This window comes from Pseudophryne corroboree, chromosome 5 (assembly GCF_028390025.1).
Source record: "Pseudophryne corroboree isolate aPseCor3 chromosome 5, aPseCor3.hap2, whole genome shotgun sequence".
NCBI lineage: Eukaryota > Metazoa > Chordata > Amphibia > Anura > Myobatrachidae > Pseudophryne > Pseudophryne corroboree.
Window position 1 is genome coordinate 655767514 of NC_086448.1, and position 24060 is coordinate 655791573.

General features: G+C 46.0%; 1 protein-coding gene across 7 annotated transcripts in view; it reads left to right on the forward strand.

Moving 5' to 3' along the window:
- The window catches only part of SPIDR (scaffold protein involved in DNA repair), a 1299263-nt gene that overhangs the window by 1139183 nt on the left and 136020 nt on the right, over positions 1 to 24060 (forward strand). For 5 of the 7 annotated variants that reach the window (XM_063923689.1, XM_063923686.1, XM_063923690.1 and 2 more), the window contains one exon: positions 20846 to 20936. In XM_063923689.1, coding sequence (XP_063779759.1) covers positions 20846 to 20936 — 91 coding nt within the window. The remainder of the gene's footprint in view (positions 1 to 20845; positions 20937 to 24060) is intronic. The other 2 variants (XM_063923687.1, XM_063923692.1) reach the window with 1 other exon arrangement.

Genomic DNA, 24060 nt, shown 5'->3' on the forward strand with positions numbered 1-24060 from the left:
GTAGCTCCATGGTAGCGGTCGCGATCGCGGCTTTTGCTGAGACGGAGACACTGCTGTCTCCGTCTTACAAATAAGGCCACAAATGACAGGGGGGGCACGGGCCCGAGTGCCCCCCCTGGATCCGCCACTGGTCACCTCAGACTTCCTCTATCCTCCTGCCCTGACTACTGCTGTTTCCCTGCTCACCTTATTCCTGCTGGCCCGGTTGTCCTCCTCTTCAGCTTCTGTAGGTTTGTCCGGTCTCCTGGCAATGGGGGGCGTTGTAAGGGCGGCGTGCCCGTCTCTCAATGCATAGCAGGTATGAGACAGGATAAACCTCAGAGAATTATTGAGTGTGTGTGTGTGTGTGTATAGACATATGGATTGTGGGAGGAAACCAGAGTAGCCGGTGGAAACCCACGCAAGCACGGGTGGAATATACAAACTCCACACAGAGGCATGGTGGGAATCGAACCCATGACCTCAGTGCTGTGAGACAGTAATGCTAACCATTATACAGTATGTCCTGCCCATATATATATATATATATATATATATATATACAAAGTATCGGCGGCACTTAGCAGACTTGTCACGCAGTTTTAAAAGTTATTTTTCCTATGTTTTGGGCTTACACCCGTCTTAAGGGCAGGACTCGCGCAATGAGATACAAAAAGTGTGTATATATATATATATATATATATATATATATATATATATATATATATACTTGTACAGTCTATCCTTGTATAATAACTGCTGGGGTAGCATCCATATATAGACATGTGTCACCTGGACCAGTCCATTCCAATGTAGTAATAAAATATCAGGAGCACTCACCAGTCTTCATATGCCTTTTTATTGTTAATACCCTCAGTAAATCAGCATAGGGGTATCACTATTGATACCCCTATGCTGATTTACTGAGGCTATTAACAATAAAAAGGCATATGAAGACTGGTGAGTGCTCCTGATATTTTATTACTATATATATATATATATATATATATATATATATATAGATACATATTACCGGCACTCCTCTTGATGGCTATTTCATAACTGTGCTGGTTGCCCTCACGAGTGGTGATAGATAGCGTCAGATGGTGCGGCACTCCAGACGGAAAAGATTACTCATAACGGCAGTATAAATTGCAACGTTTCAATGCCTTTATTTATAACCATTATAAGCCTGATGAAAATGCCGCAATAAAGGCATTGAAACGTTGCAATTTATACTGCCGTTATGAGTAATCTTTTCCGTCTGGAGTGCCGCACCATCTGACGCTATATATATATATATATATATATATACAAACACACATACACAACAAGACATGATTAAAATATAAGTGCACTCACCTGCCCGGTTGTTCTCGGCGGTGCCAGGTCCACACGTCTGAACACAGCGTCGCAGCACTGTGACGTCACATAGCCACGCCGCGCAGGTCAAGCCCTTAGTAACACCGTTGCTATATACAAACAGAAAGTGTTGATACTGGTTAAAAATTAATTCACATAGTGTTTCTTACACCTAAATAGAGACACATTACTAGGTATCTACACATGTTATTATCACTAAATACAAAGTAGCAATCCATACTACAGAACCATACAGGATACTTAATTGCATATTACTATATAAGCAGAGACTAGAAATAGCTTATCCAAGCCATATATTACACAATATAGAATCTTCTGGGTTCCATATGCATCTATATACATATATATATACACTGTATATGTATATAGATGCATAAAACATATTGACGCTTTATTTTATTCTACTGTACTCTTGTGTATAGCATAAAAACAGGCTTTCGTTTAGAGAAATTATATTGGCTTATATCCAAGATCAAGTTTTCCTGACAGTTTAAAATTCCTTTTCCAGCACAGGGAGGCCCTCTCTAAAATGTTTTTGGCTTTTTTCCACAAAGCAAACTAATGGAAATTTCTTTGATTGCTCTAATACACGCTATTATAAAAACATAAGCAGTGTCATTTACACAATAGTGTATTCCTTTTTTTTTTAAAGACACATTTTATTGAAGAAGTAAAGTTGTATATAATTACAAATATTAAGAGAAATCGTAATTACAAAAGATATGCTTGCCTATAAATTGTAAACTTGCAAGCAGGGCCTTCCTACCTCTATATCTGTCTGTTTTAGCCCAGTTTTGTGCTGTTACTGTTCTAATTGTAAAGCGCAACGGAATATGCTGCGCTATTTAAGAAACTGTTAATAATAATAATAATAATCATGTGAAAATCTATAAAGGCTTTTCTCTTACGTCCTAGAGGATGCTGGGTCCACATTAGTACCATGGGGTATAGACTGCTCCACTATGAGCCACTGGCACGTTAAGAGTTTGAGAGTATGGGCTGGCTCCTCCCTCTATACCAGACTCAGTTTAGAAAATGTGCCCGGAGCTCTCCAGAGTTTATCTAGTAAAAGTTTTTTTAGAGTTTATTATTTTACAGGGAGGCTGCTGGCAACAGCCTCCCTGCTTCGTGGGACTAAGGGGGAGAGTAGTGTCCGCCCTGTGGGGTCTGAGCCACTATCTCCACTAACAGGACACTGAGCTCCTGAGGGTGCTAATTGTTAGCCGCTCCAGGCGACCGCTCACTCCCGCAGCACTGCCGCAACCCCCTTACAGAGCCAGAAGACTTCGGTGGCGAGTGAGTCACCGCCCCCCCCTGGCAACCATGGGTCAGTGTGAAGATGGCGGCAACAGGGTATGAAGTGCAGTACTAGTTGCGCTTCGGGGCTCAGCGTTACATAGTGCGACGCTGTGAGGGGCGCCCTGAACCAGCGCCTATACCCTAAACTGGTCAGCAAGCCGGTCAGGATCCACGGATCGCTGCCAGCACAAATCCTCAGGCCAGTATAATATAATGAAGAGCAGGAAGCAGTGCCATGTTCATCGGGGCGGAGCTTCTCAGAGCGGACCCAGCAGCGGTCAGCGCCATTTTCCTGCCTGCAGTTCCTGTACAACAGACGCTGAAAGGGAGAGCTGTCCCTCCAAGCAACTCCAGCTATCCTGTGTGGTACCAGGGAATTGTAGAAGGGGTTGGTTTGGGGGGGGAGGCTGTGTAAAGTCTGTGTAGTCTATTAAGGTGCACAGACAGCGCTGGTAGTTTCATTAGTTCTACCTCAGAAAGCGGTGTGTGTGGATTGGCTCCAATCTCTGTCTCTCTCTGTGTGTATGTGTGGGTGTTTAATATCTCCCATAGCCATCTCTAGGGACTCTGTGTCATATGCTGCAGAAGATGTTTCCTCTCAGGAGGGATCCATTCCATGTACACAGGATTGTAATGCTTTGTCTCAGATCCCTATTGTTGAACTTGAGTGGTTAACTGCTATCAAAGGAATGATCTCTCAGCTCTCTGGGGGTCATTCCGACCCGTTCGCACGCAGCGGTTCTTCGCTGCGGTGCGAACAGGTCGGAAATGCGCATGCGCGGTGGATGCATTGCGCACGCGTGTCGTTGCCTGGTGGCGATCGTCGCCGGGCAACGCCGCCGCCAGCGACAAATGTGATCACAGCAGCGATCGCAAGAAGATGGATAGACGGGAGGCGTTCCGGGGCAGATACTCACCGTTTCCAGCCGTTTTTGGGGAATGGTAAGAAGACAGCAGGCGTGTCCAGGCGAACGGAGGGCGGATGTCTGACGTCCGGACTGGGACCTTCATCGCTGGTTTCATCGCACAGGGTGAGTAGCTACAGGGCTAGTCTTGTTTTGAGTGAAACTTTTTTTTAGCATAGCAGGGCTGCACAAGCGTTCGCAGCCCTGCTATGCTAAAATACACTCTTCCATAGGCGTGATTAGTTGATCGCACCAGCAGCAAAAAGTTGCTTGGTGCGATCAACTCGGAATGAGGGCCTCTACTAGGGTAGCTAATACTGAAAATGAAACCCAGGTGTTGAAGAAGTCTATGGCAGTTTGGTCAGGCTCTGTCCCTATTCCTGCAAAATCCCCTAGCATGTTCCCACAGAAACTTGCACTTGCCCAAATTATGTAGGATGACACAGATACCAATTCTGATACTACAGACGGTGATGGGGATGTGCTGAGTGGGGCGGCATCCCTTGCAAAGGGGGTGCAGCTCATGATTGAGGACATTAGAGATGTTTTAAACATTAACAACACCACACCTGAGCAGGTTGAGTAGGCTTACTTCACTGACAATAAGAAAGCCTCGATAACCTTCCCTGCTTCTAAATAACTAAACGCTATATTTGAAAAATCATGGGAAAACCCGAAGAACAAAATTCCAGATCCCAAAAACAGTTCTGGTTGCTTTTCCCTTCCCTGAGGAAGATAGGAAAAAATGGGAAAACCCACCAATTGTTGACGCATTTGTCTCCAGACTGTCAAAAAAGGTGGTTTTACCTGTCCCTGGTTCTACCGCGTTAAAATAACCGTCTGATCGTAAGATTGACACTATGCTCAAATCCATTTACACTGCTCCAGGAGTGGCATTAATGCCCACTATTGTCTGTGCATGGATTTCTAAAGCCATAGTAAACTGGTCAGGCACATTACTAGAGGATTTGGATTCAATGGATAGAAGTGACCTTGAATTGTTTTTTACGTAACATACAGGATTCTGCGGGGTTCATGGTGGAATCCATGAAGGACCTGGGTACGCTGACTGCACGGATATCTTCCATGTCTGTCCTAGCCCGCAAGGGACTCTGGCTATGCCAGTGGTCTGCAGAAGCAGAATCCAGGAGAAGTGTGGAGAACCTACCCTACACAGGTCAGGCTCTATTTGGGGAAGCGTTGGATGCGTGGATTTTTACGGCAACCGCGGGTAAGTCACCTTTCCTTCCCTCTGCTTCTCCTTCTACGACGAAACCTTTTTCTTCAGCTGTGCGGCAGTCCTTTCGAACCGCTAAGGCAAAAAAGCCCAAGACTTATACCACTTTCTTTAGAGGTGGGCAGGCAAAATCCAAAAAGCCTGCACCCGCAGGCTCCCAGGACCAGAGACCTGCTTCTGGTTCCTCAAAATCCTCAGCATGACGGTGGACTTCAAAGCCTAGAGGACGGGCTGGTGGGTGCGAGACTCAGACGTTTCAGCCACATCTGGGTGTCGTCCGGCCTGGATCCCTGTGTACAGGAAATTGTGTCCCAGGGGTACCGACTGGAGTTTCAAGACCTCCCGCCTCACCGTTTCTTCAAATCAGGCTTGCCAGCTTTGCTGACAGACAGGGGTATCCTACAGGAAGCCATCCTAAAATTGGAAAAATCACAGTTCATTGTCCCAGTTCCACCTCATATGCAAGAGGAGGTTATTATTCAAACCTTTTCATGGTACCGAAACCGGATGGTTCAGTCAGACCAATTTTGAACTTGAAATCGTTGAACCCTTACCTGAGGGTGTTCAAATTCAAAATGGAGTCTCTGAGAGCAGTGATTTCATGTCTGGAGGAGGGAGAGTTTCTGGTATCCGTGGATATCAAGGATGCGTACCCCCACATTCCGATTTGGCTGCCTCACCAGGCTTATCTCAGATTTGCACTGTTAGGCAGTCACTATCAATTCCAGGCACTATCATTCGGTCTCTCCACAACACCGAGCGTTTTCACCAAGGTGATGGCAGAGATTATGGTTCTCCTCCGCAAACAGGGGGTGAACATAATCCCATATCTGGATGATCTGCTGATAAAGGCATCGTCCAGGGAGAGGTTGTTGCAGTCCATTGTTCTCATGACTCATCTGCTCAGGGAACACGGTTGGATCCTGAATCTTCCAAGGAAGGTGGTCAAGCCTGGAATCCAGTCTGCCAATAAACATTCTGGAACTAAGAGCCATCTACAACTGTCTTCTCCAAGCGGCCCATCCTCTGCGAGATCGAGCCATTTAAGTGCAGTCGGACAATGTAACGACAGTGGCTTACATAAATCGGCAGGGCGGAACGAAGAGCAGAGCTGCAATGTCAGAGGTAGCAAGAATCATCCTCTGGGCAGAAAAACACTTGTTGGTGCTGTCAGCAATCTTCATTCCGGTAGTAGTGTTCACGGTGGTAACAGATCTTTGGGGTGTACCACAAATAGACATGATGTCCTCTCGTCTCAACAAGAAGCTTCAGCTGTATTGTTCCAGGTCGAGGGACCCGCAAGCCGTGGCGGTGAGTGTTCCAGTCGGTGTACGTGTTTCCTCCACTTCCACTCATTCCAAGAGTTCTAAAACTCATAAGGAGAACAAGAGTTCAGGCGATCCTCATTGCTCCTGACTGGCCAAGAATGGCTTTGTACACGGATCTTTTGGATCTACACCTAGAAGAGTTGAGACCTATTCCTCTTCGGGAGGACCTGCTGCAGCAGGGGCCGTTCGCTTTTCAATACTTACCGCGGCTATGTTTCATGGCATAGAGGTTGAACGCCAGATATTAGCTCAGAAGGGCATTCCGAACAAGGTTATTCCTACCCTGATACAGGCTAGGTAAGGAGTAACGTAGAAACATTACCATCGTATTCGGAAAAAATATGTATCTTGGTGTGAGTCCAAGAAGTTTCCTACGGTGGAGTTTTCAACTGGGACGGTTTATCCTCTTCCTGCAAGCAGGTGTGGATATGGGCCTGAGGTTGGGATCTGTAAAGGTCCAGATTTCAGCCCTATCCATTTTCTTCCAGAAACAGTTGGCTTCTTTCCCGGAGGTTCAGACGTTTTTGAAAGGGGTTCTGCACATCCAGCCTCCCTTTGTGCCGCCTACGGCACCATGCGATCTTAACGTGGTCCTGCAGTTTCTCCAATCAGGTTGGTTTGAGCCTCTACAGGAGGTTGAGGTCAAGTTTCTCACATGGAAGGCTTTCACTTTCTTGGACTTAGCTTCTGCTAGATGTCTGTCGGAGCTGGGGGCTTTGTCTTTTAAGAGCCCCTACTTGATCTTCCATGAAGATAGAGCTGAGCTGCGAACACGTCAGCAGTTCCTTCCGAAGATTGTGTTGGCATTTCATATCAACCAACCTATTGTGGTGCCAGTTGCTACTAACTCCTCAATTTCATCAAAGTCCTTGGAGGTTGTAAAGGCTCTGAAAATCTATGTGAAGAGGACTATTTGGCACAGAAAATCAGACTCTTTGTTTGTACTGTATGATCCCAAGAAACTTGGGTGTCCTGCTTCTAAGCAGACGATCTCTTGCTGGATCAGGTTCACTATCTAGCATGCGTATTCTACGTCAGGATTGCCATGTCCTATGTCTGTTAAGCCCCACTCTACTCGTAAGGTGAGTTCTTCCTGGGCGGGGTGTCTCGGCTTTACACCTTTGCCGAGTGGCTACTTGGTCGGGGTTGAACACGTTTGCAAAGTTCTACAAGTTCGATACTCTGGTCGCTGAGGACCTGAAGTTTGGTCAACCAGTTCTGCAGGAGCCTCCACGCTCTCCCTGCTGTCTGGGAGCTTTTGTACAGCCCCATGGTACTAATGTGGACCCCAGCATCCTCTAGGTTGTAAGAGAAAATATGATTTTAATTACCTACCGGTAAATCCTTTTCTCGTAGTCCGTAGAGGATGCTTGGCGCCCGCCCAGCGCTTCGTGATCCTGCAGTGTTTACTTTGTTCAGTACTGCTTAGTTCTTGGTTTTGTACTGTTTTGTTACTTGGTTAAGTAATATTTAGCCGTTGCTGATGTTTCAAGCTATTTAGCTTGGTTTGCCTTGTATGTGTGAGCTGGTGTGAATCTCGCCACTATCTGTGTAAAATGCGTCCGTCTCCTCGGGCAGAGTTTCTAGACTGAGTCTGGTAGGAGGGGCATAGAGGTAGGAGCCAACCCACACTCTCAAACTCTTAAATTTCCAGTGGCTCCTAGTGGACCTGTCTATACCCCCTGGTACTAATGTGGACCCCAGCATCCTCTACAGACTACGAGAAAAGGATTTACCGCTAGGTAATTAAAATCCTATTTTTTATTTAAAAAAATATGTATATTTTTTTTTAAACGACGTAAACAAACTTGAAAGATTATTAAATAACCTTGTTTTAATAACATTTAAGAATAAAGGTAAGAGTAACCCCCTGTGAGACAACCAGTGGATCACATGGGAGAAACACACAGTTTTGAAATAGCAGATGTGCTGGGATTGGTGGTAGCAGTGGGAGAGGTTAAATGGAGGGGAGAGATAGAAAGTAAAAAATAAATATAAGGGGAGATAAGTGAGAGTGGGGAAAGGGGAGAAGCAAAGAAAGGAAAGGGGCTTGGAGCGAGCCAGAGTGAAAAAGAAAAGGGGGAAAAAAAGTAAAAACCAATAGAAAAAAGAGTCTGAATGGGGTTATTTTAGTGGAGTCCCGGATGGGCCGTATTGCAATTACTATACCAAGATGCCCAGGTGGTATGAAACGTGTCCACTGTGTTGTTTATTAAGGCTGATATACCATTTTAGCTACAATCCAAATTCGGTTCATGAGTTCAAGTCAAGTAGGAGGGGATGGTTTTTTTTCCATGCTCTACCAATCTGAAATTTAGACGTGCAGGCTATATGTAGCACCATTTTGTTTTCAGGCTTTGTTAACTGGCGAGCAGGGGCACACAGGAGTAGTGTTGCAGGTGTATAGGCCCATATAGACGGGCCGATGTAGGAGAGATGTGTGCTGAGCGAACCGCTCAGCACACATCTCTTCCCCCGCTCAGCACAGCGCGATGTGTGCTGAGCGTGCGGGGGGGGAGAGGCGCTTATTTCACCCAGCGGGTGAAGTGAGCGACCCGCTAGATTTCACAATCTAGCACCAGCGATAGCGATGCACGTGGCTGTGCATCGCTATCGGGGATACACACAGAGCGAAAATGCTTAAATGCTAAGCAATCTAGTCAGATTGCTTAGAATATCGCTCCGTGAGTACCCCCTTAATAACCACTTAACTGGCATGGTCAGATTTCATGCAACTGCGCCATCCCACCCTGTCCCCCCGTTTTTGACAAGGAGATCCGTTCTGCAGATGTATATAATATAATGTTTAAATATTTAAAAAAATACTTTTTCAACTTTATTAAATAAAATAAATTTTAAAAAAACAATGTTGTTAACGCTTTTGAAGGGAAAAATCGTCAGTTAAGTGGTTTTAAGAGAGGGACAATTAGGTACCTCTGAATTTATGATTGTTTGGATCAAGGACCAGAAAGGGGTAATCTTAGGACAAGTCCACCAAATGTGGAAAAAGGATCCTAAGTGGCCACATTGGTGCCAACAAAAGTTTGAAGTGGTTGGGTAAATCTGATGTAAGCGTTCTTAGTACCAGCGAGTTTACACTTTGTAGGAGTTTTCTTTAATGGAGACACTAATAGAACATTTGGAGATGTTTGAGCGAATCATGTCTCAAAGGTCTTCATCCAGAGAGATCCCCAGATCCGTTTCCCAGGAGGTTTTATGTGCTGCCCGGGGAGGAGAGTCAGGAGACATAATAGAATGATACAGTACATAAATGATACCTTTATCCATAGGATGGTATATACAAAGGATTTCTAATGTCATCGGATTGCGAGGAGAAGCAATCTCTCTATGTAGGTAGTAACACAGTTTCTAATTTGAAGAAATTGGTAAAAATAGGAAGCTGGGAGGGAATGTTTCTCCTGAAGTTCCGAGAAAGAATGTGGGACATTATTGCGGGGTGTGTAGTGAAAACGGCCGGGATGGAAAAAGGGATGATTCCATATGGGCGTTAAGGAGAGGGATAGGCGAGTAGGGAGAGTTTAGTGGCCCCCTTGTCCCATACTGATAGTGTGAGAGAGATTGATACCAGTTGAGTAGTTTCAGATCTGAGGCGACAAGGAAGACATGGTAGGTGAGAAATAGAAACAATCTGTACCAGATCACACTCCATGTCGACTGACCTCTTCAGACCCTTTGGGGAGTGCCAAGCCTCTAACTCAGTTTCTGCAGCGGGGTACATTGGTTTCCACAGGGAAACATCGGGGGTGTAGAGATGGATCTTGATCCAGGCACCAACAGGCTAAAGCTTTAAACTGTCCCAGTATGCATTGGGGCCTCCTCTATAACCCTGCATCCAGGCACTGCGAACTCAGTTTCGAGTTGGTGCATGCAGAAGCAGGTCACTTAACAGTGTTAACAGTGTTCTGTGCTGCGACTCCGTCACCACCCCAGCGGTGTAGCATACTCCCGCTGGCTCTGTTCCCGGGTACTTGTGCCGGAGACGCTCCAGCTCTAGGCACACGGTCGCAGATGCTCTCCTGGTTCACATGGCTGCTACTGAAGGGAGGAGGTAAGAGGGTCCCCCAGGCGGGACCCACTATTAAATTGTATTCCGGTCGCAGTCTAAGGAGACGGACTGCGATGCTGGCGTGGACACTAATAGAGCAGGGACCCCACTATATCCACCAGGGCATAGGAGTACAGATCGGCTATATAAATATCCTCTTTATTAAGACTGCATAGTACCAGGTGGTGAGGATCAGCATAGTGGATAAGGCACTTGACCTGTAGCCCCTCCCCCGGCTCCGAGCGCCATCTACTGCTGGTGTTCCCGCCCTGGAGCTGCCTCACACTCTTCCTCACTCCCGTACTGAGACGCTGGTCGCCATCTTCTTTGATTAGCTGCGACTGGTCTCCGGGACTGCAGGGCAAGGTCTCCTCTGTAAATCCGCCTGTACATCAGCGCCGTGATTTTCCAAACACTTAAGTATTCTACATGTCAATATTAAGACATTGTTAGTTAATATCAAGTGTACCTGCGCCAGAATATATTGTACGAGCATCCAGTCTCGGACCGCGCATTGTTATCTATATATACATATACTAGTCCAGTGCAGTTTTATTGTCTTACTAAAATAATTATCTGCATTGTCTCTGTGACCGTGTGTGCCTGTATCTGCTTTGTGGATTTCACTTTCAGTGTATCCCAGCTATATCTATCACTGTATTCTGTAACCTAAGGGACTAGGTGCGTCAGGGTCTCATATTTAGTGCTGCACAGCATTTACCATTAAGTGTATTCTACTGTGTACTCAGTCACATCATACCGGATTTATTCGCTGGGGTTGTGTACTATGTACGAAGTCACATAGTACCGGATATATTCGCGGGTGTTATGGACTTTGTAAGCTGTCACATACTAGAGGATTTATTTGCAAATATTGTACTCTGTTTGGCTGTATCGTACTCATACGCTCTGCAGTTACATTCACTAAAATGTCTAACACAAAGGGCGAGAAATCCACGGACGCTCCTGTATCATGCAGCACATGCGCCATAGATTTGCCTGAGGGGGAATCTTTGAATTATGGTCTGTGTAATATGTGCCGTACATCTCCTAGTCAGTCCACAGGTCCTGTAACCAATTAGGAGCCACCTTGGGCAGCGTTCTCAACCATGCTCAATACGCTTGTGACGCGCCTTATGCCCCCTGTGGGACCTCCTGTGCCATTGCAGCCACATATTGTCCCTATGGTAAATCCGCCTTGGGCAGATAATTTGTCTACCCAGTTGCAGCAATTGAATCAATCTTTGGTTAGACATAAACCTACCCCAAGTCACTCTGGTGTCAAGGGGTCATCTAAGCGGGCCACTTCCTCACAATCAACTAATCTCTTGGAAGATTCTTCTGATGAGGATGGGGAATATACTGACCTATCACACACTGATGCAGCTATAACTGAGGTTGATATCCCTGACCTAGTGGTTGCTATTAAGCAAATCCTACAAATAAATAATGATGTGGATCCCACTACTGTGTCTAAGAAACCTGATAAGTTTAAACGTGATAAGGTAACTAAAACATTATTACCACATTCTGACCATTCAGTAGACATACGTCAAGAACCCTGGTCTTCACCAGGAAAGAAATTATCCCTATCTAAAAAGATGGTAGCTCGTTATCCTTTCCCTTCTGAGTTGTGTAACAAGTGGGAAAATTCACCGACGGTGGATTCACATGTCACCCGTCTCGTGGTGTCATCTACTCTGCCTGTCACCACTGTCACCTCACTGAAGGAACCGACAGATAAGCGTGTTGAGGGTTGCCGGAAGTTTATTTAGTCCCTTACAGATGCTGTACATAGACCAACTATAGCAGCCTCCTGGGCAGCAAAAGGAATTGAAGCATGGGTTCAGTCATTAGAGGAAGAGCTGCCTCAAGATATATCTGACACTGCCAGACAATACTGCCACCTATTACGTTCAGGAGGCGTCCTATGAGGCAGGTGTGTTGGCGGCCAAGGCATCGACTACGTCCATCCTGGCTCGCCGTATTCTGTGGTTGAGGTCGTGGAAGGTGGACCTGGACTCCAAAAAGACCTTGGATGTACTCCCTTTTAAGGGAGACATCCTATTTGGGGAAGATCTCAATAAGATTGTGACTGACTTAGCGGCTGCTAGGACTGCATTTCTCCCGAATAATAATCCTTCTGCACAGAGGGCAAAAGGTAACACTTTTCGCTCCTTTCGGCTTCAAGGGAAAGCAAAAGGTCAGACATACCCGAGAAAATCTCATGCTCCCTAAACCACTAAGCCCAAGGCAAAACAATCCTGGGCTGCCCGTCAGCCAGCTTCAAAACACGACAAGCCTACTGCATGATGGGGCGGGCCTCCCCTTGGGGGACCCCAGGGTGGCAGGCCGACTTCTGCGATTCACCCAGGTCTGGTTAAAGACCACTTCAGACGCAAAGGTGCGAGAAGTTGCCTCTCACGGGTACGCAGTCTCTTTTAAGAGACGTCCCCCTCGCCAGTTCTGCACGACTGTTATTCCTTCGGATCTGTTGAAGGCGCAAGCTCTACATCTGGTTGTGCATTCCCTCCTGGATACAGGAGTGGTAGTGCCGGTACCTCTGTCCCAGAGAGGCAGAGGATACTACTCGACCCTGTTTCTAGTTCCGAAACCCTATGGGTCTTTCTGGCCTATACTCAACCTCAAATCACTGAACAAGTTTGTGAGAGTGTCCAAGTTCCGTATGGAAACACTGCGCTCAATTGTACTGGCCAGGGAACCCGGAGACTATATGGTATCCCTGGATATACAAGATGCTTACCTGCATATACCTATTGCCATATCGCATCAGCAATATCTGAGGTTTGCTATTGGCAACCTTCACTATCAATTCCAGACTAGCCACGGCCCCTCGGATCTTCACCAAGGTTATGGCCGTGATGCTGGCTCACCTCCATCGCCAGGGAGTCAGGATCCTGCCGTATTTGGACGACTTGCAGATTCTGGCAAACTACCACAATGTCCTCCTCAGTCATCTACAACTGACGGTAAACTTCCTACAAGCACACGGGTGGCTCATCAACCGGAAGAAGTCCTCGCTGGTCCCTGCTCGGAGCATGGTGCACCTGGGGGCACTGCTGTACACACACTGTCAACGGCTGTTTCTGTCTCCAGAGAATGTCCTGAAACTTCAGGACACGATCAGATACTTCCTCTCTCACCCAGGAGTATCCTCACACTCGGCAATGTAAGTACTAGACCTGATGGTGTCGGCTTTCAACATGTAGAGTACGCTCAATTTCATTTTCACCCTCTTCAGAGGTTAATTCTTTCCAAGTGGGACGGCCTGCCTCATCAGATCAGGTCTCACATGATCTGTTTGACTCCGGAGGATCGTCTGTCGCTGACCTGGTAGCTACAGGACCAACAGTTGAGCAGGGGCTATCCCTTTAGGATCCCCAACTGGGTCTTACTGATGCCAGTCTGAGGCGTTGGGGCACAGTGTTGGAGCAACACTCTTTCCAGGGTCGATAGACCAAGAAGGAATCACTCCTCCCGATAAACATTCTGGAATTGCGGGCAGTGTTCAGTGCTTTGTCTTTCAATTTGCCTCTGATACAGAACAGGCCTGTTCAAATATGGTCAGACAGCGCCACCACGGTGGCGTACGTAAACCGTCAAGGTGGTACTCGAAGCCGCATGGCAATGATGGAAGTCTCATTTCGGGAGTCCTCAACTGGGAAGCGGATTTCCTCAGTCATCAGGACGTGCACACCGGAGAGTGGAGTCTTCATCAGGAAGTTTTTCAACTCCCTAGTGGACAAGTGGGGTCTACCAGATGTAGAACTGATGGCGTCTCGACACAATCACAAAATTACGGTCTTCAGATCAAGAACCAGGGATCCTCAAGCAGTGTTCGTGGACGCACTGGCAATTCTATGGAACTTTCGGCTGCCCTACGTGTTCCCTCCAGTGTCACTCCTGCCCAGGGTACTACAGAAGTTCAAATAAGAAGGAGGATTACTACTTATAGTCGCTCCAGCGTTTCCCAGATGGCAATGGTTCTCAGACCTGCAGGGTCTATCGATAGAGCGTCCTCTTCTACTTCCTCAAAGCCCAGACCTCCTCATTCAGGACCCTTGTGTCTATCCGGACCTGGCCAGACTGGCTTAGACGGCGTGGCTCTTGAAGCTTCACTCCTGAGGGCCAAAGGATTCTCCAAGGCGGTTATCCAAACTATGCTGAAGGCCCGCAAACTGGAATTCTTACTTCACCTGTTGTGCTGCTAAGATTTACGTTGCTTACAAATTCAGTACTTCCAGACTTCTGCCTTTTTTGCAACAAGACCTGGACTTAGGCCTTCGTCTGGACTCCCTCAAGGTTCATATCTCTGCCTTGTCGGTTTGGTTTCAGAGAAAAATTGTCTATTCCTGACATTCATACTTAAACGCAGGGTGTTTTACGGTTTCAGCCTCCCTACGGGGGTCATTCCGAGTTGATCGCTCGCTGGAAACTTTTTGCAGCACTGCGATCAGATAGTCGCCGCCTATGGGGGAGTGTATTTTTGCTTTGCAAGTGGCGAACGCTTTTGCAGCCGACGGCACAAAAAATATTTTTTCCAATTTCTGAGTAGCTCTGGACGTACTTAGACGCTGCGATCACTTGATTATTTTTGGTCCCGGAATTTACATCAGACACCCGCCCTGCAAACGCTTGTACACGCCTACATTTTTCCAAACACTACCAGAAAACGGTCCGTTGACACCCATAAATGCCCTCTTTCTGTCAATCACCTCCGTTAACTCCATGGACCAGCACCTATGCTCTTTGTACCCTTACGTCGTGCCTGCGCATTGCGGTGCATGCACAGTTTTGCAGAGATTTAACCTAATCGCAGCGCTGCATAAAGTTGCCGGCGAGCGATCAACTCGCAATGACCCCCTGTGTCCCTCCTGTGGCTCCATGGATCTGTATGTTGTTCTTAATGCGATTTTCCATTTGAACCTCTTGAGTCAGTGGGCCTTAAATGGCTCACGGTCAAGGTCCTGTTCCTACTGGCTATTGCCTCTGCTATAAGGGTGTCAGACCTAGGCGCTCTGTCCTGTCGTCCACCCTTTATGATAGTTCACCGTGACTGGGCAGTTCTTAGAACTGGCCCTGGTTATTTGCCTAAGGTGGTGTCATCTTTTCACCTTAACCAAGAGATTGTGGTTCCGGCTGTCATCACTTCTGGTTTGTCATCCAAAGAGCGGTCTTTGGATGTGGTACGGGCTCTCTGTGTTTACGTAGAGAATACTGCCTCTATTAGGAGGTCAGATACCCTTTTTGTACTTTTTGGTTTTCACAACCGTGGATGGCCTGCCAACAAGCAAACATTTTCCAGATGGATTAGAATAGTAATTGCACAAGCATATGCACAGGCTGGACTTCCAGCTCCTGTTGCTATTAAAGCCTATTCTACTCTGTCTGTTGGACTTACTTGGGGGGCCCGCCGAGGTGCGTCCGCTGAACATTTGTGCAAGGTGGCTACTTGGTCCTCAGTGAACATGTTCATCAGGTTCTATGCCTTTGATACTTACGCCTCCCAGTAAGCTTCCTTTGGATGCCTGATTCTCATACCCGCTACGGCGCGTCATCTCCCGTGAGGAACTGCTTTAGGAATTCCCCGATGTTTCCCTGTGGAAACCAATGTACCGCGCTGCAGAAAAGGAGATTTATGGTAGACTTACCATTGTTTAATCTCTTTCTGCGGGGTACATTGGTTCCACAGGACGCCCGCCCTGACGCACTTAGCTTCTATGGGTTTGTATGGCATTAGCTGCTAGTCCCTTCTCCTGCTGTGAGAAGGTGGTTCTATGTGACTAACATCTACCTTCTCTTTTACCTGCTCCTGCATTGGACTGGTTAACGAAACTGAGCTCACAGTACCTAAATCTTTAGCCTGTTTGTGCCTGGATTAAGATCCATCTCTACACCCCCGATGTTTCCCTGTGGAACCATTGTACTTCGCAGAAAAATATTTAACAATGGTGAGTCTACCATAAATCCTTTTTCAGGCGTAATAATATCTACAGAGCGATGGAAGGCCTACGCCACGACAGGATGAACTCTTCTGGAAAATTTCCCTACAGAGGCAGGGTTTTTTGTCATTCCAAACAAATTTGCCATAGTGTATTTGAAGGGATGTTAGGACCTGGAGAGGAACTGAAATGGGCAGTGTCTGGAAAAGATAATACACTGCTCAAAAAAATAAAGGGAACACTAAAATAACACATCCTAGATCTGAATGAATGAAATATTCTTTTTAAATACTTTGTTCTTTACATAGTTGAATGTGCGGACAACAAAATCACACAAAAATGATCAATGGATATCAAATTTATTAATCCATGGAGGTCTGGATTTGGAGTCACACTCAAAATTAAAGTGGAAAACACTACAGGCTGATCCAACTTTGATGTAATGTCCTTAAAACAAGTAAAAATGAGGCTCAGTAGTGTGTGTGGCCTCTACGTGCCTGTATGGGTTCACTACGATATGCCGGCGGTCGGGCTCCCGGCGACCAGCATACCGACGCCGGCTTACCGACAGTGTGGCGAGCGCAAATTATCCCTTTGCGGGCTCGCTGCGCTCGCCACGCTACGGGCACGGTGGCGCGCTATCACACTATTTTATTCTCCCTCCAGGGGGGTCGTGGACCCCCACGAGGGAGAATAAGTGTCGGTATGCCGGCTGTCGGGCTCCCGGCGCCAGTATGCTGGTCGCCGGGAGCCCGACCGCCGGCATACTGAAGACCACCCGCCTCTTTGACCTCCCTACTACCCACACAAGTGGCTCAGGTAGTGCAGCTTATCCAGGATGGCACATCAATGCGAGCTGTGGCAAGAAGGTTTGCTGTGTCTGTCAGCGTAGTGTCCAGAGCATGGAGCCGCTACCAGGAGACAGGCCAGTACATCAGGAGACGTGGAGGAGGCCATAGGAGGGCAACAACCCAGCAGCAGGACCGCTACCTCCGCCTTTGTGCAAGGAGGAACAGGAGTAGCACTGCCAGAGTCCTGCAAAATGACCTCCAGCAAGCCACAAATGTGCATGTGTCTACTCAAACGATCAGAAATAGACTCCATGAGGGTGGTATGAGGGCCCGATGTCCACAGGTGGGGGTTATGCTTACAGCCCAACACCGTGCAGACGTTTGGCATTTGCCAGAGAACACCAAGATTGGCAAATTCGCTACTGGCGCCCTGTGCTCTTCACAGATGAAAGCAGGTTCCCACTGAGCACATGTGACAGAGTCTGGAGATGCCAAGGAGAACGTTCTGCTGCCTGCAACATCCTCCAGCATGATCGGTTTGGCAGTGTGTCAGTAATGGTGTGGGGTGGCATTTCTTTGGGGGGCCGCACAGCCCTTCATGTGCTCGCCAGAGGTAACCTGACTGCCATTAGGTACCGAGATGAGATCCTCATGTGGCTGGAATGTGTCAGCAGTTCCTGCAAGATGAAGGCATTGATGCTATGGACTGGCCCGCCCGTTCCCCAGACCTGAATCCAATTGAGCACATCTGGGACATCGTATCGCTCCATCCACAGACTGTCCAGGAGTTGGCGGATGCTTTAGTCCAGGTCTGGGAGGAGATCCCTCAGGAGACCATCCACCACCTCATCAGGAGCATGCCCAGGCGTTGTAGGGAGGTCATACAGGCACGTAGAGGCCGCACACACTACTGAGCCTCATTTTGACTTGTTTAAAGGACATTACATCAAAGTTGGATCAGCCTGTAGTGTCTTTTTCCACTTTAATTTTGAGTGTGACTCCAAATCCAGACCTCCATGGGTTAATAAATTTGATTTCCATTGATAATTTTTGTGTGATTTTGTTGTCAGCACATTCAAGTATGTAAAGAACAAAGTATTTATTAAGAATATTTCATTCATTCAGATCTAGGATGTGTTATTTTAGTGTTACCTTTATTTTTTTTGAGCAGTGTAGTTTGGGCAAAACATTCATCTTAAGAGCATTGATCCGGCCAATCCAGGATATGAGGCTTTTCTTCCAGCAAAGAATGTTACAGGCTAATTCGGAAGTCCCCGGGATTGGAAGCTCTGATTCTGTGATTCAGTACCGAACAATTTCTCGACAAGATCCCGGGATCCTGCTGATCCCAGGATCCTTAATTGGGAGCTTATTCCAGATCCTATGAGTTATTACACATTCGCGGGTCCGTTTATGGCCGATAGAAATGGCCTTTAATTGGGTCCCGAGACAATGACCATTGGTCAAAAATCCCGATATCATGCTGTTTCTATCGTCCGAAAATGAACTGCTTCTAATTGGATATCCCCCTCTGACTGCACAATCTTGTGTACAAACAGTATAACAGAACACAAATATATTATGGGTGTAGCATACAGTGGGTACATTTGTAAGACCACCAGCTTGTAACCCGAGTTACTGCACATGAGTGCGCAGTAACCCAGGTTGCTGTGCGGTCTGAAAGGGCCCAGGCAAAATATCCGGGTCGAGCGACCCGGTATTTCAACTTGGTGGCGAACAGGGTTGAATACCCAGGTCGTTGTGCAGTGCGAACAGTTTGCCGGATTGATGCGACCCGTTTCCTGTTCACACTGTATGGATGGCCTGTGCTTGGATATTATCTGATCTCCAAGCGCCGTCCCCGCTCGTGTCACGGCTGACGTCACCAGCCTGGCAATATGCCAGGCTGGGGACAGCGGTGTGAAAGGGGCTCAGGTGGGTTGCACCCGGAAGCACCCATGTACCACTCCCGGGTGCAACCCGCCAATAGCGGTCTTAAAGGGGTATATGTGGAGTAGGAATTTATGGAGTTAATTGATAACATCATAGTGTCAATTAGAGATGTCAAGTAACCACTGTTTACTGCAATTTTATATCTCTTCACTGTATTCACCATCAATATTAAAAACATTTGTCCTCATTGTAGTAGTGGTAATGACAGTTATGTAAACACATGCTGATTTGTGCATATATTTACTGTCTTGTTACTACTTTTTTATATTTAAATTTGAATTTATCAACCATAGCATTAAAGAAAAAAAAGTAGTGTATTGTATTTTATAAATAACTTTAAATTTAATGAACTAGTATATCCATAATGAATTCCAAACTCTTAGAAAACTGCTGATATTCTGTAAAATGAATGTGAGGGTGTGGAAACTAGCCAGTTTTCATCCTGCAGGGAGGTGGACTGACAGGCTCTGTGTGTATGATGCATGGGAAGCTGGAATGCCTTTCACAGCACATCGCATATGGCTAATTTACATATTGTGTCACAGAGCGTGAGGAAACCTCACATGCTGAAATGATAACACAACATTCTGACAGCACATAATGACCTGCAGGATTTCACTCCTGTCGGGCAAACTGCAGGCTTCCGACAGGGAGAAAATGTATACTGTTTAGCAGTTATTCAGTGTCTGCAGACTGCTCAGTGAAGACCTTAAACCCTTTATAGCAGCATTTGTATTGCTGGAGAAATTAAAGAACAATATGTGTGATCTACTTCTACGACAGAAAGCAAAACATTGACAAGAGTAAAACTATTATTATCTCTTTTCCTAAATAAGGGGATAAAGCAATGTTTCTATTTCAGTATGAAATAAATGGGGGGAAAATGTGCATATTCTATCTAGATGTCAGCAGTACATAGAAGTCTTTTTGGTTTAATAACTAGTTGTTGCATTAATTTTTTTTTTCCTGTGGTGTTTGAAAGATAGTAAATACTCCTGTGTCCTACTCTCAGGAATATTTTCTTTTTGTGAAAAGTTGCACTTGGGCCCTCATTCCGAGTTGTTCGCTCGCTAGCTGCTTTTAGCAGCATTGCACACTCTAATCCGCCGCCCTCTGGGAGTGAATCTTAGCTTAGCAGAATTGCGAACGAAAGATTAGCAGAATTGCGAATAGAAATTTCTTAGCAGTTTCTGAGTAGCTCAAGACTTACTCAGCCATTGCGATCAGTTCAGTCAGTTTCGTTCCTGTTTTGACGTCACAAACACACCCAGCGTTCGCCCAGACACTCCCCCGTTTCTCCAGCCACTCCCGCGTTTTTCCCAGAAACGCCAGCGTTTTTTCGCACACACCCAGAAAACAGCCAGTTTCCGCCCAGAAACACCCACTTCCTGTCAATCACAGTACGATCACCAGAACGATGAAAATTCCTTGTTATGCCGTGAGTAAAATACCTAACTTTTGTGTAAAATAACTAAGCGCATGCGCTCTGCGAACCTTGCACATGCGCAGTAAGCGACTAATCGCAATATAGCGAAAATCGGCAACGAGCGAACAACTCGGAATGACCCCCTTAGTTTTTTTTTTTTATTGCTTTTATGCTATGAAAAAAGGTTCTGGTACCCTTCAAAGTTCAGAGTTGATAGAAGGTTTATAAGTGTCAGCTGCTTATTTCATTAATTTCTGAAGTGTTTTTGACTGATTTCTTTTTATTTCTGGATACAGTTGTAAGAATTAAAAATATCAGAAAAAAAGCACAGATATTTTTACTGTACGTTCTACAGATTTGTTAAAATGGTTTTATAAAGTATTCTAAGTACCATGGTTTTATTTATATTTATTTATATATATATATATATATATATATATATACACACACACACAATTCACGCATGTAGAACTAACCCGCTGTGACTTTATTAATATATGTATAATTCTCTGCAGGGCCCCAGGACTCTTCAGTTTGATTGACAGCCTGTGGCCTCCATTGGTGCCTATAAAAATTCATGGACACAGTCAGGAACAAGGACAGGTGGTAAAAAAAAATGAATTAGTCTTTTTCCTTTGATGCTTTACATGTTGTGCGAACGCAGGAGTTTCATTAAACCGCAAAGTACATGTACAGATGTAGCCGTGATGATCGCACCTGCGACTATTCACGGATGTGACTCGTTTGCCGTGACTAGCGTGCACATTCACAGGCACCCACGATCAGTAAGAAATACATTGTGCAATCACAGGTGCAGCTATTTGTACCCAGGCGTGTGCAGTCTCTGCTGGGATACGGGCATATTCATCGTGCCAACGATGAATGTTGCTACATCTTTAACTGTCTGTATACAGAGCTAGAAAATATTTCCTGTGTTAATCTTTCACAGCCGAGTTTTCTGAATAAATTAACACAATCGTAAATATATGGACGTGTTACATTATTTTTTGCTGAGATGTTAGTATAAGGAAATAGTTCAGTGATTATGTGAAATATGTCACACAAAAGGAAACTGCTTTTCCGCTGAAGTTAAATCTATTGTCCATGTATACAAGAATGCATCCTCTCAAGGGCGACATTTCCTCGTTTCTCATAGTATAGTTATATGTAACTCTTTGGTAGATATTTTCTTCATGATCCGTATTATCCAAATTGATGTGTTTATAAAATATTAGACAATACATTAGTATTACATGTTCAAACAAAAACTATGATGAGCGCCTAATTAATGTATTAATATACGGAACGCCTAATATGCTGAACTCTCAACTGAAAATCTATACAGCGACTTTGCTGACAGTACTGCTTAACTGTGCAAACCTAGTTCCCGGAGGCGTGGAAACTTGAAGATTTTCTTAGCGCTAAAGCTGGTGCCGCCTGTACAGCCTATCGGAGCGTGTTTCAGAGACATATAGAAAACTGCAAGCAGTAAGCTTGTGGCTTCTTATTGGTCCATAGGGTCACACCTCTTTCAGCACAACTTATTTTGCTTGTTAATACATTTAAGTAGCCATAAAATATCAGCAGAATTTTATAGAAACAGTGAATTAACCGGAAACACCAGCCTTCAGTTCGTGGATCTCCACTACAGGTAAGGAGCAGCTCCAGGGGCATCACCACTGGCAGTGCAGTTGATGCGGTGCATATGGGCCCCTGGTGACTAAGGAACCCGGAATTACCAGCTGCCCTGACCAGCAATGACCTTTCCTCATTGCTGGTTTGGTTAGATGCCAGGAAGTGTGGTTGGACCCATTGCCTTGGAGGAACTGCCCCATACCTTAGAAAGGCAGGGCTAACCCTCAGTGTTTGAATTGTTTATGCAAGAAAGGCCTGTGCCCAAAGAACTAGTCAATAAATGCACCCTGGATCAGCTGCTGAAAGATTCCAGTAACTTATTTGACTAGCAGTACCATTTTTAGTTGGGTGAGGGGCTAAGGGTGGATGGAATGCATTCCAAGCAGTGACGTGCTCACCGCACATCCCTGATTCCAAGTGTATTATGTTTTGTATAGGAACCAACATGCATCAAATCAATACATTTTATAATCCATACTTATCCTTAAGTGTACTCACACACTTTTAGATATTGACCTCACAGTGAAGGGGGCTTGTCAGAAACAAACAATTGTTTACAAATAATAGCATGATAGAAAGGAGTCAGATTTGGGGGTCAGTCTGCTACTAAGAAGCTGCTCACATTCTGTCCTCCCCCAGGCAGCAGTTACATGAAGAATACATTCATTTCTGTTGCAGGGTACACTGGGCTCCACAAGGATGGACAATGGGGTGTAGAGTAGGATCTTGATCCGAGGCACCAACAGGATCAAAGCTTTGACTGTTCCCAGAATGCACAGCGCCGTCTCCTCTATAACCCCGCCTCCCTGCACAGGAGCTCAGTTTTGTAGTTGGTGCTGCAGTAAGCAGGCACATAACAGAGGGGCTGCTCCAGGCAGCCCTAACAAGAGCTTTTTTTGAAGAAAAAAGTGAAGACTTCAAGGGCAGCAGCGGTGGTAAATGTCAGAAGACATTCACTGCTGCAGCTCCAGCTCTCCCCAGCGGCGCTGTACACTCCCGAGCCCTGGTTGCCGGGTAACTACAGCAGGAGGCTCTGGTTTTCTTCACGTCAGGCACACACGACGGGGGCTCACCGGGATCGCGTGGCCGCGCTTCGGGAGGTGGTGAGTGGGTCCCGCTTGCGGGACCTGGTCTTTATCGCGATCCGACGCGGTCAGTGGGAGGCGGCCCGCGCGCGCTGGTGGTGGACACTGTGGCAGTACAGGCGATCCCACTAGATCACCAGGGCATGGGTGCAGGTCAGGTTTTCTCTCTAAACCATTTTTAGTAGTCCACAGTACCCGGTGGTTTTGCCAGCAGGGGGATAAGGCTTAGACCTGAAGCCCCAGCCCCAGGGCGCCATTTCCCGCAAATGTTCCCGCCCTGGAGCTGCATATCTGTCTCTCCCTCACTCCCTGTCAGTGTCTGGGTGCCATTATCTCTCAGCTTCACTGTTCCTGGGACTGCTTGGGCAAATCCTCCTGTGTAAAGCCGCCTGGTTGTCAGTGCTGTGACTTTACATGACACTTAAGTATTCTACCTGCCTTTTTAGACAGTGCTAGTTAAGAAAGAGTGCATTTAGTCAGGGTTTTCTAGAACAATTACCCTGTGATATACATCCAGTTCTTACTGTGTAGTGTTATATCTATTGACTATATAGCTATATATATAAGCTAGTCCAGTGCAGTATTATTGTTAGTAATAACCTCTGCATTGTACAAACTGTGACTATCTGTGTGTGCATTAGATAGCTGAGTGGTGTCCATTTCGTGTCTTTTACTCAACTTGCTATCCCTATATTCTATAACCTGAGGGGGCTTGGTGCGTCAGGTTTTATGGTGAAAAGAATTATTACACTTGAAAATTAGCGCTCATCAAATTATCATGTGAAATGGAATTATATTCAACTGGAAAAAATTTCATTCACCCTTATTAGTAGGTAGATCCTCATGAGATGATGGAACAGTTTATACTCTAGACGTTCCTCAAATCAGCCAAAGATTCAAACACAATGTATAAGTATCCCAGGAGACCTGTAACGATAGATGCCTCTTTCTCCAGTGGAATGAAATTTTGGAAATACGAGGCACCATTAAACAACGACCATAGTGTAGTA